General features: G+C 37.8%; 2 protein-coding genes across 7 annotated transcripts in view; one reads left to right on the top strand and one right to left on the bottom strand.

Moving 5' to 3' along the window:
- Positions 1 to 4779: 4779 nt before the first annotated feature.
- On the bottom strand, positions 4780 to 13339 carry RpS11 (ribosomal protein S11). Of its 2 annotated transcripts, none has more exons than XM_045752297.2 (5): positions 13240 to 13339; positions 8721 to 8843; positions 6519 to 6673; positions 5552 to 5602; positions 4780 to 4921 (listed from the first exon to the last, which is right to left on the bottom strand). In XM_045752297.2, exons 1-5 carry the CDS (start codon positions 13246 to 13248, stop codon positions 4798 to 4800), a joined length of 462 nt encoding a protein of 153 aa, XP_045608253.1. In that variant the 5' UTR covers positions 13249 to 13339; the 3' UTR covers positions 4780 to 4797. The 2 variants fall into 2 exon arrangements, with proteins under 2 accessions (XP_045608253.1, XP_045608254.1); XM_045752298.2 differs by lacking the exon at positions 8721 to 8843 and adding an exon at positions 9217 to 9339 and having other exon boundaries at positions 13240 to 13317.
- A 147-nt stretch (positions 13340 to 13486) lies between these two features.
- The window catches only part of LOC123764436 (intraflagellar transport protein 74 homolog), a 42231-nt gene continuing 38750 nt past the window's right edge, over positions 13487 to 16967 (top strand). For 2 of the 5 annotated variants that reach the window (XM_069316125.1, XM_045752295.2), the window contains exon 1: positions 13487 to 13569. The gene's annotated coding sequence lies outside the window, so the exon portion shown is untranslated. Of the gene's footprint in view, positions 14010 to 16967 lie in introns of all 5 variants that reach the window. The other 3 variants (XM_069316126.1, XM_045752294.2, XM_045752296.2) reach the window with 3 other exon arrangements.

Below are 16967 nucleotides of genomic sequence, written 5' to 3'. Positions count from 1 at the left end.
TTATGTTTGGTTAGGATTAGTTAGGTTAGATCAAGTCTGTTAGTTTTGACCCAAATAACAAAATTGCAATCATATATAATGCAATGAAAACTCATTTCATTAGATTTTTTTCGAAATTTGGCTTGTTAGGCAAATCTGGCTGTTAGGTACTACCTACCTACGTACATACAAGCATACGTAACATTCGTACGTACGTATGTATAATGAGAATGAAATGCAATGGCGTACTTGTCAATACAAATGTTAACCCACATTTTGAAAAAAGGAAATGTAAATGTACATTTCAATCCCAACCCGGGACCCTCTTCAGCTCTCTCAGCATGTCTCCAGACACTTGAAATCAACGCCCACTGACCTTTACCAGCAACCACAGTTGACGAGTCTAGTTCCTCCTAATGACTGCATATTCCGTGTTGATTATTTTCTTATTTATGGCTTCTATCCCTCGGACTCGTTCTCTTGCATCTTGATTTAATTGGAAAAGGATTTCTCCAAACCTACATTACATACTTACACACCTGCATACATGCTGCATCTATCTGGACCTAAAAAAGGCTTTCGACAGCGTTCCACATAAGAGGTTGTTCTGGAAACTAACATATTGGAGGAGTGACAGGTAGGTTTCTAACATGGATGAAACATTTTCTGACAGAAAAATGAGGGCAGTAATCAGAGACAATGTATCGGACTGGACAAATGTCATAAACAGCTGGGAACCCAGCAAAACTCTACCATCTTAAATCTACTCGAGAAGAAACAGCCAATGTTAAATCTCGACTACGACCGGATGAACTGGATTAAAGGACTCCAGAGCCAAGAGGGCACTTCGAGAGTCGACTACAACAACAAAGGAGGATTGACAACGAGAAAGCAGGAGACGAAGAGCATAGAGAATAGCATGAAGTTCTGCCGTGAAGATGCTAGTCTCTGGAAGAAGGCGACACATATAGGTGTGGTCAGGAAAAACAACAGAGTGGCCTAGACTGTCTGCAGGCTTAACACATCGGTGAAGATGAAAATGGAGTGGGAATGTGAAGAAAAGTGTGAAAAAATGTAAAAGGAAAAGGCGTTTCAGAACTGTAGGAGGGTAAAAGGTTTAGTGATGCGGGTCAGGGACATACAAAATTTAGGAACGGGGACCCTCCACGGGGGGCAAGGACGGAACAACACGAGGAGAAATATTGGTAATACTAACCGCAAGAGATTTTTTCAGGCGAGACAACCGGACAGAAATATGGAGGTGGTGAAGGACAACAGGAACTATAGGAGGGGGGAAAAGTCAAAGCACGACATAAGCGAGAGTAAGTGTGTTGTAAGGTTGTAACAGTAGCGATCACGGCCGTCCTGGAGAGACAGGAAGCCAGTGTCAGCATACAAGCTGAGGGAGGGAGTCGAACGAAAGGCACCAGAGCTAAGGCTCAACCCAGTATGGTGCAAAGCATCAAGACGGCGAAGAGTAGGAGACGAGTAAGCAGGGCAACCATAATCGAGTTTAGACAGTACGAGAGGAAAGTAAAGAAAGGAGCATGCGCTTATCCGCTTCCTACGAAGTAAGGGATAAAACCTTGAGGTGGTTAAGGGCCTTAAGCATTAAACTCGGAGGCAAGAGATATGGGGTGACCAAGACAAACGAGTGTCAAAGATTAACCCCCAAAGCTTAGCGGAATCCTTATACACAAGGACATGACCATAAAACGACAGAGGGACGAAGAACGACTTGCTTCCGAGAAAAGTCATAGCACAAGTATTAGTCGCAGAGAACTTGAAGCCATGATTGATAGTCCAAGACGATACGACACGGCATCAATCGCAAGTTGATGCTGCCGTTGAAGGAGAAGCGAATCATCACCCTGACCGCAAAGGTAAGGATCGTCAACATAGAGCGGGGAGAAGATGCCAGAAGGACGGGAGGAAAGAAGACCATTGAGAGCAACCAGAAAAAATAGTAGTGCTCAGAACACTACCTTGGGATACACCTTCGTAATGCCGAACAGAGGCAGGGAGAGTGGCACCAAGCCTCACTCTAAAGGAACGACGAGAGAGGAACCTTTGGAGGAAGAGAGGGAGATTACAACGAAGGCCAAAAGAACGAAGTTGGGATAGAATATGGTATCTCCAGGTGTTGTAACTCTTTTTCCAGGTCAAAAAGGACAGCAACAACGGAGGTCTTTGCAGCAAAAGCAGTACGAATATAGACCTCCAAATGACATCAATCGTGCTGCGGCACTTGCGAAAACCAAATTGATAAGGAGAGAGGTGGTAATAGTATTCCAAGAACCACATCAGACGAACATTGGTCATACGTTCAAAGATTTTGCAGACATAACTCGTGAGGGCAATATGGCGGAAGTCCTTAGGGGATGTCCCGAGACTCCGGTTTTCGAATAGGGAGTATAACGACATCGAGTCTGTCCTCAGGAACTGACGACGACTCCCAGACCCGGTCTTACAGTCAGTAAAAACTGAGATACGCATGGAGGGAGATGGTGAAACATATCATAATGTCATCTGAGCCCGCTGCCGTAAAACCGCAGAGGGCAAGAGCAGACTGAAGTTCAGAGAGTGAAGGGATCGTTATAGAAAAGTCAGAGACGAGTGTGGAAATCTGAGAGATGAGATTTAAGAACGGGCTTACCATGGAAGGAAGGATTGAGGAAGATGAGAACCCGGAGCTAACAATCGAAGTGGGAACCCAGTTCGGTCGCGACCGTCACTGGGTCCGCCACAAGAGTACCACGGAGTTGAAGGACTGGAGAGACATCTGGAACGTTGTTTTTTGAACGAACTACATGTTTTTCGAATCACAACGCTGTAAGTAAGTAATTATCAATAGAAGGCACCAAACCGGGAAGGCTATGTAGCACAACGCTGTAAATGCTTCACCCACGCACTACAAATGCAAATAATCGCCAACAGAACCTAAACACCTAACCTATGCCTATATATGCACAATATGCCAATGTAATATAATATTAATTTATATTTGAGAACATTTCCGTTTTGAATGAGCAGCATGTAAAAATTTATGAATGCGTCTGTGGGGTCGACCGCTGGATGTAATGGACTTCTAGAGTCAAGGACGGGTTGAAATGCGATCTACCAGAAGGAATACAGAATTATATGAACATGTTTGCTGAAGATGCTAAAATAATAGGGAAGACAAGAAACTTAGATGATTGTATACCCTTATACACCTGGACAAAATAACTGTCTGGAGCACCACTTGGCAAATGGAATTTAATGTGGATAAATGCTATGTTATGGAATGTGGAATAAGAGAATACAAATCCCACACAACCTATAAATTGTGAGAAATATTTAAAGAATTCAGATAAAGAGATCTAAGGATGGTGCTAGATAGAAAACTATCACCTGAGAACCACAAAGAGCATATGTTATACTTTCTAACTTCAGAATTGCTTTTCAATACATGGATGGCGAAATATTAAAGAAATTATTCACGACTTTTTGTTAGACCAAAGCTGGAATATGCAGCAGTTGTATGGTGCCCATATCTTAAACACATCAACAAACTGTTAAAGGTGCAAAAATATGCTACTAAATGGCTCCTAGAACTACGAGGAGAGGTTATATATAGGCATTAAAGATGCCAAAACTAGAAGATAGGAAAAAAAAAGGTGAGGCGATCACTTCATACAAAATAGTAACAGGAATCTATACAATTCATAGGGAAGAATTCCAGAGCTGGAACTTCAAGATACAAGGTCAGTAATTTCGGTAGGGAAATGAACATGGAAGAAGATTCACTATTACTTCAAGTCGATCTAAATAGGGTTTTGAAATGGTCAAAAGATTGGCAGATGGAGTTTAATGCTGATAAATGTAAAGTTTTGAGGCTAGGTAATAATGATAGTTGCAAGATACGAGCTAGATGGTGTGGAGATTGTGAAAGGGATCTGGGCGTTATGATTAATAAGAATTTAAAATCAAACGATCAATGCATGAATGTTCGTAATAAGACAAATAGGACACTTGAGATTTGTTAAAGCGTTAGTAACAAAACACCTTGTTACTAATGCTTACTATGGTACAAATGTACCATAACGGGGGATTGAGAAAGTGGGAAGAAAAGATAAACAAAATTGCAGGTTCAAACCCTGTTTGTCAATAGTTCAAGAGATTTATGGCTTGATCATTCAAGTTTTCCTTCACATTTGTAGGCTCGGCATACACCAGGATATGATGAAAAAATATGGCCAAATTGCACCACGAGTTGCCGGTGATTGGTTAGGAGAACGTTCAAGCTCTCTTACAATACTGTACTTGGAAAGAATCCGATTCAGAAAGTATTGACAACTGTTGTAATTGTCAGAAAGCATAGTTTTCCACCATCCTGAAAATAGGATATTTAAGAGATGCAAGTGGGATAAGGCAGACTGAAGTAAAGCACAGGATATATGAAAAAGGCTCCATACTCTACACCTGTCTCGTGAAGCGAAGGTGTACTGCTGTGTGGAGCTTATTTACCTATAATAAATAATTTATAAATATAAATTTCCATTATATCTATAACCTTCAATGTAGTTCCTTTCCAAGCTGATGCCTCCTTATTTTATAAAAGTGAAAAGTGAGAAACTAACAAAGATAATAGCTCTAATCATCTTGCATTCCTGGTCGAGGACCGGGCCGCGGGGAGGATAAACCCCGAAATCATCGCAAGGTAAGGTACATTAGCATCAGTAGAAGATTTACAGATCCACCATTCAAGACAATTAAAATAAAGTCCCACACACCAAAGGGTTAAGTCAAATATTATAGTCTTATTTTGATATTTATTTAGAACTTCTGGAACTGTTTTTTTGTGCCAGGGGCCTTACTGACTTTCAGGACATTGAAACGAACAGTCTTTGACAGAGGTCGGCATTCTCCAACAGTCACAATATCTCCAGGCTTTACATCCCTGAAAACAAAAGTTAGAACATTACAATTAAAACATAACCAAGTATTTTGTTAATCACAGATCTATAAATGCATAGCTAATTCTCCATGACAGACAGTCTCTGTACAATCAGTATTATTAAACACATTAAAATATACTATATTTTCAAATCTAAATTCTACACAACACTGTCCTACAAGGTCTGGACACTATGGATGCAGTATGTAACTACTTCCTAAACCCGGCATTTCCAGCTTTTGGTCTGCTAATGCACAGGCTTGCTTCCTGTTAATTACATTGATGTATTTACTTTAGAAACAGTGCTTTAAGTTTGCTTAAAGTAATGACTCCTAACCCCCTGCCAAGTGTTTACAATATCAACTCATTTGATTTTGTTAAGTGGTAACTGACAAGATATAAATACTCAAAATCAATATGCCTTTGCAAAAGGCGTAACGTGTGACATCCTATTTTCTAAATATTAGAGAATAAAATTAAAAAAGTTTGTTAAAACCTACAACAAAATCAGGTTAACTTTAAGTGAGATCTACATTTCCATGTTTTAGAAGTGTAAATATTTTGTTCATGAATGTCATGACAAATGTGATTACTGTTTATTGATGTAAAGTTGCATATAAAACTTCCACGTACCTGAAGCATGGAGAAAGATGAACCGACATATTCCTATGCCTCTTTTCAAACCTGTAAAATGAAATATTACCAGATAAATTAAATTTTCAAGACAAAGGGTTTCAGACTTAAAGTACAGAATATAAATACCATATATACACCCCTCTCACTTGCCTCGTCATGCATGCTTACCACCACAACTAACACTCCGTATCACATCAAATTGCTTATTTAATGTATTCTTCCCAGCACTATCCTGCCATATACTTTATTAATTAACACCTAATTAACACATCGACAATGTCAGGTACCACAGGTCTATGGGCGAGTGTGCACCTCCCCAAACACCTCACATCAAAACAGAAGATATTGGAAAGAATATTCAAGAATGGCAAAAAGTTGGTAGGAAGGGAACAATCGGAAAGAAGAGGTAAGGAGGAAAATTGAAACCATGATGAAGAGGAAAAAGCGACCAGCTTTTGTGAAGAGTTAAGACAGCAGCAGGAGCACAAGGTTTCAAAAGAACAAGAGGACAAGCTGTCCTTTAAGAGCATCACACTCAAACAGCTGCCCACCAAGCCCCCCTCACAATGGCAACAGGCTGGAAAGGGAGGTTACCTTGAGGTGCTTCCGGGGTGAAGATTAAGAACCAGGGCTGGAAAGAGGTGGGAGGGGGGGAAGATATTAAGAAGCAGAGGAAAAAAACTGAAGTATAACAACTAGCAACTTCAACACTACAAACAAAAATGAATCAAAATACACATGTAATCCTCAGCTTCAAAGTGAGTACCTAACACAGGGCTCACTGGATCTGTGAGGATCATTTTTCTTCCTGGATTATTTATCACACAAACTGTTGTATGAGATTTACTACCAGGATAAAACTTGAAACAGTATAAACCATCTGACCTTTCCTACCATGTCCTCATGCAGCACCCAACAATGCTATCCCATTATTAAATTAGTGTCCACCGTACAAAACACTCACCTATTATACTTCTTCACATAATGAAGGTAATCCCTTCGGATTGTTATGGTGCGCTGCATCTTCATCTTTTGAACCACTCCAGTCAAGATGCGACCACGAATCGACACATTGCCAGTGAAGGGGCACTTCTTGTCAATGTACGTACCCTCAACTGCCTATAAAACAGACATTAATAAGATTTATTTGCATAAGAATAATTACAATTTTGTTAAATTTAATACAACTCTGAAAAAACAAAGCTTCAGAAAATGTTTAGTCCATTACATGTTATATTCAGCTTCAATGCAAGCCCCACATAGTGGCCCACAGGATCTGTGAATATATTACTCTTCCTGACGTTTACAACACACCACTAATTGGTATGTAGTGGCATGGGAAAATTTTCAGGTTGACCTTAATGGGAAAAATCCATTTAACGACAAGACACGGGATAAAATATAAATAAAAAAAATTGATGAAATTGACTTTGAATTTGCAGTTTGAGCTTACAGCATAAATATACCAGGACATACCCAGTGATGGAGAAATTGTTATACCTGCCTATGTGCAAAAAAAAATCCCAATAAATAATTTTTCCTTATAGAATTATTAATTTGTATGCAAAATGTAAGATAAATGCAAAAATAATTGAATATTTATCGATTCACTGGGTGGAGGAGCCCTGCAAGCAGTGTCTGTCACTTGTCAACGCCAGGTGCTCAACTTTGCTGGCGTGTACTGTTTTATCCACAAATGTTTCATTGTTTTTCTTGATTTGCATATCCACATTTGCATCATACATGTAAAACCTAAACAGCAATTGTTTAAGTATTCAAATGATGATAACCACATTATCCTGTGAATCTATTGACGATGTCCGCAGCCTTAGTTTCAACACTGCAGTTCATTAAGAATGATGCCCATTTTCCTAATGTATTAAAATAATCACTACAAGGACAAAATGGAGATTACTATGTATAAGATACTAAGGGAATAAACAAAACACACTTATGCAGTGGCAAGCAAGTAAAGAGCACTAACTACGGGTGTCGAAAGTTACTGTCATACTTCAAAAGTATGACAATACAGTACTTAAGTCTGTAAATATAAATACATCAGATACAAAAGTTGTAAGAAAAGAGCTCTAGGAGCTGATCTCACCCAAGTAATTAAGAGCACAAGGCCCACTGTAATTGCAAAAAGCCTATTAGCCCTTATGAGGCAGTTCCTATTTTACTTCTTAAGACCGTTGCTCTTTCTAATTAATAAAGATGACCTACCAGCTTGAGCAAGCTCATACATGTCAATGTTTGCAGGTGATGCAAAGTTAATGAGGGAGAAAGAACTGAAGACTGTAGGATGCTGCCAGTAAGTGTAAAGTAATGAAGATGCTTAACAGGTAAGAGATATGAGACCAGTATTTATCTCATCCCATCCTCCTGTTTAGATAGTATAGTAATGATGTGAGCCATCGTACATAAATTGACAAAAGGGACAATTAATTTACTACCCCATTATATAGGACCCCATTAATACCCCATGTATGTCATTTATCCATGTCACCTACCACCTCACCATTTGAGGATATAATCAGGTGCTACACAAAAGAATTTGTCTTTGAGAACGTTAGGTGTGACCTTACGAAATGCATCACTAGGCGTCAGATCCAAATAAATAAAAATGAACTTTGGAGAGTTAATTTTTAATCTTCCTGCTTCAGTGAAGAAAAACATAAGGAATATCAAGAAGATTCTTGCCAGAATCCCAAATCTAAAACTTTGTCGATTTCAACAAAATATGTTTAAAAGAATGTTACCAAAATTAATTGTATATATATATATATATATATATATATATATATATATATATATATATATATATATATATATATATACACACACAATATATATGTAAATTTTATTCTAGTATTGTACTGTATTTAGTTCTAGAATCCATTAACAAATTTATTCTAAAATTATGATTTTCAATATTTCATGTTTTAAAAATTAACTAATTTCCATTACTAACATTGTATTGTGATTAGCTATACTACTGCACAACCAAAAAACTTTAATGTAAAAAATAGAGCAATAAATATTAAAATTCACAACATGCTGGCAAACTACATCTACCTGCAAGAGGCAGGAATAATTTAACAAAAATATAATGCTAAAGACAAATTATATTGTAAATAAGTACAAAAATAAGCCACTATATTACTACCTCACGGGGAGTCTTGAAGCCCAGGCCAACCTTACGCAAATGGCGCTTTGTTTTGCCTCCCTTTTCTTTGGCTGTCTTGGAGTTAAGGAAGACTGTGGGCTGCTTCTGGAAAGCCTTCTCGGTCTGGAACAACCATGCAAGGTGCCAATGTTAAAGGTTACACACACACATCATGCAGGAACAGGTAGGAAAGAACTCTCAGTACGGAGAAAGAACACTGACCAAAGTGAGCAAAGGATTATGAAAAACAACGAACATTACACACTTCCGCTTTGATACGTGTTCCTTCTCCAATACCATTGTTTTCCCACACGACACACTGGACAGGTAGTGTGCTAGAGGTCACATGTGGCACTAGTGGTGAATGGGGGGGGGGGGAAGGAGGTGGAGGGAGACAGGCAACAACCAGACAATGCAAACAGGCCTAAGCCAACATGCCTATGCCTGCTAGTGGCTACCTCCTACAGAGGCTGCCATGTGCTGAGTGCCTCCTTACCTCACGGGGGGCCTTGAAGCCAAGTCCCACCTGTCGGGTATGTCTTAGGCCACGTGGCCTCTTTCCCAGAACCTTCTTTCGGTTCAGGAAAACAAGCGGCTGCTTCTGGAAGGCTCGCTCGCTCTGTAATCAGCTGCTCGGTTAATAAAAGTTTACTAGTGCTAAACAAATTATGTAACAATGTTGCTATCTCTAATGTGTAGTTGAATTACAATTTAACTTTAAATCCTAAGCTAGGGTTAGCCAATTTATATTGTGATAAAACTAATTTTATAAACTCGCAGTGTTATTTAGTATCCAATACTTTAACTTCAATCTCAGCTGTATAAGATTAACAAATAAAACCCAGTGTAGGGTTAACCAAGGTTAAGGCTTATGGATGACAATAGTCCATGTTATGTAACAAGTAGTACTATAACCTTAGTCTAATATTAAACAATTTACAAGTCTAACATGTGTATTTTTAGTGATCATATAGGTATGATTTAATACTACTTTCTTAAAGCATGATAGTATCAGCATCCTTTGTCTTCTGTTTAATCTGGCAAATTTGTTTTGAATAAAATAAGAGTTCAATATTCAAATTAAAATAAAATTTAAAAATATACCTATTGCTCATTTATATAAACAGTCTGGAACATATTTATCAGATTATTACAAATAGCAACAGACCATTAGATTTAAACTAGGCTGTTTATGTAAGGAATACAGGGCAACAAAGGTGCAGGCACTGACAAAGGCCTTGTTTTTAAGCGTTTTTACTATATGTTTATCACTATTAAAGAAAAATTATTTAGCCTCATTAGTGAATCGGTCTAATTCTGTAATCATTGCAGCCTTTTTACTATTAACAAAATTTAAAAATTTCATAATCATCATCATTTACTTTGATTTTAAAATTAAATTACTCATTTATGCGAGACGATAAATTTTGTATTACAGTGCTTCATTACTCGATATTGATCTTGTTTGTGTCATTATCTTCTCCCAGAAATGTATGCAATACTCAATAGAACACTAGTGAATTTCATAGGTCTGTACAGCCTTCTTTATTCAAGTTAAGAGCTACAAATAAATACCCATAAATCTATTTGCCCTCCTTACAGCCTCTGTATATTGCTGGCTTGGCTTAATCATTAGATACTCACTCTAGGTCAGCCTCATATCATTACTGGCCTAATGCTTTCAACTTTTATGAAGGCATTTTTTTTTCTAGCCACCCGTCCCCAACACTCCCTAAATTATATAGCAAACCACAGTGAAATTTGTAGGTAAATACATTTAAGTCAAGACTGTGGAAATGACAGATTTCCTACTCAGTCATCTTACAAGTCTTTTAAAAAACTAAATGCATAAAAAATACTGGCATGAATACAACAAAACTGCTAGAAAAGTTTGTACGGTTTAACACCTTGGCCTTCTCATGAGGAGGAAGGACATTAGTGCTTCAACAGATTACTCTAGTCCTTAAGCGAAACCTTACGTAATTTTAAAATTACAAAGGCATTAGAATGGACATACTGAACAATAAGAATAAAAATGCAATCATGGAACTATTGATAATAGTATACTATTGTAAAGGTTAACACTTTGTGCAACACTGCCAGGTTTGACTGAAATAACATGAAATAACACTAAACATTTTGTAGAAAACTAGTAGAGAACTACTAAAGTGATATGTTAAACTGCTACCTGCTGGCTTCCCAGGCCTTCTGTACCCACAATGTTAAACACTGCTCCATTCAAAATTTGAAGTTTGAAGTGGTTCACAATTTAAAAATTAGGTTTAAATCTTATTAAGGGGCGTAGTACGAAAATATGCAAAAATGAAACTGGTTCGATTTCAATCAAACTTTTTGACTAGCCAATTTGTATACACTAGTTGTATATGAAATTGGGTTCAACTGGCCCAAGTCTCGGCATCGTGGCATAAATAGGAAGGGAGAAAAAATATTGAATTGTGTCAAATTTTCCAAAATGGCCAAAAATTATCAAACAAGTGTCAACTGAAATCATGTCTGACTAAGCTATCACAAAAGCATATAATAAAGTATTTAAATATTCAGTTTTATGCCAAAAAAAAAAAAATCTAGTTCTCATTTTTTATCAGCCAATTTGCATGAAACTTTTACACCTTACAGAACGTAAGCCTATCTGTAAGGATAAAAATTTTGGAGTAAATTGGTCAAAAGCCAATCAACCAATCAACCGAGGCTGTGGTTGAAATCAACTTCAACCACAGGTGGCAGGAACTTTGATCTTATTTATTGTCAAGTAACAAAATTGCTGCTACTCTAATTTTTTTCAATTTACACCTTATATGTAAAGTTTACGTCTACAACCTTTGTAAAGCACGTTATACCTAAGTTCATTTATTGATTTCACAAATATTTGCAAACCATGAAATATTGGCATGTATTTTTGGGGAACTTTGACTACTTATATTAGTAAAACTAAACATTTTGGATAATCCTTTTTATAAAAATCCCTGCTAATATGATATACGAGTGTCATAGAAATGATGTCATTTGAATCTTGTGGTAGAAGTAGGATATTTAGTGTAAAATTTGTTGAAAAAAACAAAAAAAATCCCTCCCTTACTATTTGGGGTGCAATACTGAAATGTAGAACAGTTGCAGCTCTTATATACAACTAGTAAAAAAAAGTTTGGTTGACAAACAACATTTCCAAGTTGCCCCCTTAACATTATAAATCTTGTGATTATGTAAACTATATACATACCTTTACTTTAGTCAATTCATAACATTAAACAATAATGTAAACTGAATTATTTTTGTTAAGCAATAACTAAATAGAATTACAGAACCAAGGGTGGGAATTGGGTTGGCATGTGCATTGAGACTGCAGAACCAGTAAGGTATAACAATTACTAGTATGCAATTAACGTGCAGATTCAACTATTCTCCGATAGACTGTATTAAAGTCTTCACGACCCTGCAGCCATCTATAGTCAATGATAATCGCCTAAAAAATGATGGATTCTCTTAAGGCAATAAATGAACCATTTATTTACAACCACATTTAATGGCAATTGTTAACAAAATTTGTTCCAAAACCCTAAGGCAAATGTATATTCCATTACACAAAAAATTGTTTAAGTACATATGAAGCTTATTGTATAACAGGTGTAAAAAAATGTTTAGCTGAAATACATGGAGGAAAGTAAGAGTGCCCAGCACTTACTGGTCATGTCTGCACCAGTGTCACGCGATCGACACTAAATGACCTAAATGTACACCAGCACCCACTCATAGCATCACTAGAGGAAGTTTGAGTATCCAGTCTTTTAGCTGACAAACACACACTGTTTAATTACACAAATCTACCCAAAGCTTCCTAGCATTATGTAAGTAATGAAATGATATATTTACTCACTATAATGTTGGTGCTGAATGTAGAACATGAAAAAACATTTTAACTCTTGAAATAATATTTTATAACGAAATTAGACGAAACTAAGTGCCAGGTGATGCTATAAAGTTGCCGCTCCAAGCGATAATATTGTGGCTTAGGGTAATTAGATGGACCCAATTTCCTTATAAAATCATATTTCAAAGAAAATGTTTCATATTCTATATTCAGCACCAACATTATAGGCAATAAATATACCATAGTTCATTACTCACGTAATGCTAGGAAGCTTTGGGTAAATAAGACGGACCCGCCAAACAAGAGCTTCAAGAGTAATGGTAAATCCCACACTGAACCCGTTAGGTCTATAATACAAAAAAAAATCAGAAGGCGCAAAGCCATTACGACTATATAGCACTTAGAAGGAATCAGGATAAGGATCAGGGATGAGGAGGAAGGCCTTAGCGGCCCGCCTTGTATCAACACGTGTTCGGGCTTCCTCTCACCACGCTACATATCTTCATTCTATCTTATTAAATATATAACTTTGGCACTTCTCGGTGATCAGAAGTTCACAAAGCAAAAATATTGTACCCTTTAACATCAATCCGAGGCCTAATATCAACATAAATCACGAAATAACTGTCTTACCTGATCCATGCTGGCGACCTTAGTGGACGACCATCAACAGAAAGGAGCCATGAAACGCAGCGGTCCACCTCGTCTTGGAATATGAAACGCGTTACCAAGTAAAATCAATATTAATTTAATTTGGATGTACAGGTATATATATAACTCCTTATATACTATAGAATAATACATTATATTTTTTATTGTTAGGTTATAAATATATTATTTTTATTAGGCTCATCACAAATTTGTTTGACCGATGACGTTTTCGCTCTGTATATGTTCATCTTAGGAACGATGGATTACCCTCCGTCATTATTTTTTTTTATGTGATGTGATTTTTTATATTATGTGAGTGCAGTGTAGGGAACCATCAGTGTATATGATTTGAGAGAGAGAGAATGCTCTGTGGACAGAGCATCAATATGGCTTAAGGCGTTGAGCTTTGCCTCAAGACGAAGCTTGGGCTGATCTCTAATTTGCTTCTTGGGTGGAAAGGGAGGGATTAAAACTCACGCCAACCCTCTCTCCCGAAGCCCACGCATAAGGGGACACAGGTGGAAGCCGAGTACCCAAATGAGCCACAGAAACATAAGAAAGAACTTTTTCAGTGTCAGAGTAGTTAGTAAATGGAATGCATTAGGCAGTGATGTGGTGGAGGCTGACTCCATACACAGTTTCAAATGTAGATATGATAGAGCACAGTAGGCTCAGGAATCTGTACACCAGTTGATTGACGGTTGAGGGGCGGGACCAAAGAGCCAGAGCTCAACCCCCGCAAGCACAATTAGGTGAGCTTCATAGAAGGTTGTAACAGAACCCATGAGCACCACACCAGAAATAAGTACAGTTTTGATATTCCTAGAGTACGTCTTAATCAAACTAGAAATGCTCTGCAAATCAAGGGGCCCAGAATGTGGAATGACCTTCCCAACCATGTTAAAGACTGTACCTCGCTCAACCAGTTTAAGATAAAAACTAAACACTACCTAATAAATTCCCTGTAATCTACCTCACTCCTCTATTGTCAACCCATGTCTGTTATTTTCTTTTTTTTTTCATTTTCTTTTTTTTAATCAACACTGTTTGTCAACCTATTGTATTTGTGCTGCTTTTTCAGTCATGTTCCCCCTTTTTTTATCTTTATTTGTATTTGTTCTCAACACTTTTTATTCTTTATGCTCAATTAGTATTAAGTTCTAGATATTAATGTTTTTCTTGCCCGAAACGCATTGCGTAATAGTGGCTTTAGGCATTGTATGTACTAGCTCTATCTATATATCAATCCATTAATGTAACATCACTTGTATGTATATACCTTACCTGAATAAACATCTGAATCTGAATCTGAGTATAATTAGATGAGTACGGGAAGCCGGCGGCTTGTCAAAGATCACTCCATTATTCCTGTGGATTTTTTCCAGCTTGACTTTTTTGCATTAACAAGCTTATGTGTACACAGCAATGTACTGCTACCCTAATCTATATGAAAGATTACACAGTGTAGATAAAAAAACAAGCTATAAGTTTATCTAATATTCCCATATCACAGAATGGTTAGTCATACATGGAAAACGTGGACAAAATATCTGCCTTAATACAAAAATTTTGAATTGAACTTATGTTCTGGCATTTACGTCTTCGGTGGGTAGGTAGTTTTATTGGTTAGCAACAGTATGGGTGAAAAAACATCTCTTGTTATCTGTCCTACATTGTGGAACTGTTTAGTTCCACAATGTAGTGTTGTTTGGAGAAAGTTCAACACCGGGCGACTAAAATCCTTTCCGAACAAAATCAACTTTCATACCAGGAACGGTTGAGGGCCACAGGGACCAGACATGACAGTCGATTAAGGCAGTCTGGGATGCTCTCAGACGCAGGTTCGAATCCTCGTCAAGGCCCTTGTGGATTTGTTCATTTGATGAATCACGCTATTGTGATTTATGTGTGTAATGACAGGGCTGCTCTCAGCAAAACTTTTAAATTACTGAACAATTTGGAAGATATTGACCCAGAACACTTCTTCAAAGGCTAGATGTAAGACGAACAAGGAGCAACGGTTTCGATCTTAACAAGCCACACTGAAGGATGGAAAATATTTGCTTTTTCCTATAGAATTATACAGTTGTGGAAACGCATACCCGACGAAGCAGTAAATGATAAAACATTGCTCGATAAAATCACCAAGGCAAATAGGGAACATTTGACAAGCCGCCGGCTTCCTATCCTCACTGAGAGATAGTGACCCTCTGGTAAATTCAGGTCAATCCTAGCTAATTAAATAATCCTGAAAAGTTTGCATATTGAAGGCAGGGCTGTGTTAGCAGCATTATACTCTCTGAGCAAAGCAATGCACTGTTGCCCTTCAAGTTCAAGTATGTTTATTGAGATAAGAAAGATATACATCGAAAGGGATAGAGTAGCTTAGGCTATTTCTACCCCCACATTGTTACCCTATAACCCAGATGATGGACACTGGAGCCCATGTCTGTGGACCTATACTTACAACCACGTTCTCGTCTGTGGACCCTCCCTACTTTGGTACGGCTCTCAGTGTGCTTGGAAGAGTTAGGAGGGTGTTTGTCTGGTTAGGTGAGGTGTTTGTTGACCAAACCACACACTAGAAAGTGAAGGGATGACGACGTTTCGGTCCATCCTGGACCATTCTCAAGTCAATTGTGCATTCTCACAATCGATTTGAGAATGGTCCAGAACGGACCGAAACGTCGTCATCCCTTCACTTTCTAGTGTGTGGTCTGGTCAACATATTTCAGCCACGTTATTGAGACTCCTCGTCTGCAGGTGTTTGTTTGCTAGGTCAGTATAGGTACACAACTGGTCGGGTTCTGGTTACACTCGGACACGAGACGATTCGGCTAAACTCATTTTCTGTTTTAAATCCAGATGTATTGTTATGCTAGGCTGTATTAGGTTATGTTATTAAGGTTAGGCTGCATTGGGCTCGGTTGGATTAGATTGGTTTTATTTGGGTTACGTTAGGTTGGGTTGATCTATGTTAATTAAACACTTTAATACAGCCGGGTCGTAAATACACGACGGGTTTGCTTAAACGGAATCCGTAGCCGCGTTGTAAATAGCCGCGCGATGTAAAAAAAAAAAAAAACATAAAATCCAATTCTTATTCGATCGACTTGGGATTGGTATGAAAATGTTTGCCATTAAATTTCCGTTTTCTCTAATAGGCACATGGCCTATTTGGGAGAACGGCATTGTATTGTAACTTAGTGGAGAGACTATTGAGTTGTTGACACAACGAGGGTAATCGCCCACTTCACACACTCTTGGTGTGAGCCGCGATCATGATTCTACATTTATATGCATATGTCTCTGTAGGGAATTTTATTGCGAGTTCATTGATATAAAGTTTAACGCTGTAGGACTAATGTGGAGCTGACAACAAACAAAAGAGTATGAACATTTTGTTGCTGTTTGGGCGTCACGGCGAGTGATCTACGTTTTTATTTATTTCGTGGTGGAATAGCTAATGCTTTGGGGACATTTTATACATATGATCTTGTAGAGTATTTTATTGCCAACACATTGATACCAAAATGAAATACGTAGCTCAGGAATTGGTGTCAGGAGAGTGAAAAGATTACACACTTTTTGGTGTTTACGCTCAAGAGCCCAAAATGCCGCGCGCACAATGCGCTATTTTTTTCAAGAGTGCTGGGCGCATTACAGTGTTAAATTAATTAATCAGGTTTCAAAATTCAAAATTCCACTAC

The sequence above is a fragment of the Procambarus clarkii genome, chromosome 82, assembly GCF_040958095.1.
Source record: "Procambarus clarkii isolate CNS0578487 chromosome 82, FALCON_Pclarkii_2.0, whole genome shotgun sequence".
Classification (NCBI taxonomy): domain Eukaryota; kingdom Metazoa; phylum Arthropoda; class Malacostraca; order Decapoda; family Cambaridae; genus Procambarus; species Procambarus clarkii.
This window is presented reverse-complemented; position numbering and strand designations above follow the sequence as displayed.

Excerpts from the sequence above, each read along its gene's own strand:
- RpS11 (XM_045752297.2), bottom strand. Across the intron at positions 6,674-8,720 it reads GCTTCAAGACTCCCCGTGAG|GCAGTTGAGGGTACGTACAT; the intron begins GTAGTAATATAG and ends TCTGTTTTATAG. Across the intron at positions 5,603-6,518 it reads TATGTGAAGAAGTATAATAG|GTTTGAAAAGAGGCATAGGA; the intron begins GTGAGTGTTTTG and ends TTCATTTTACAG.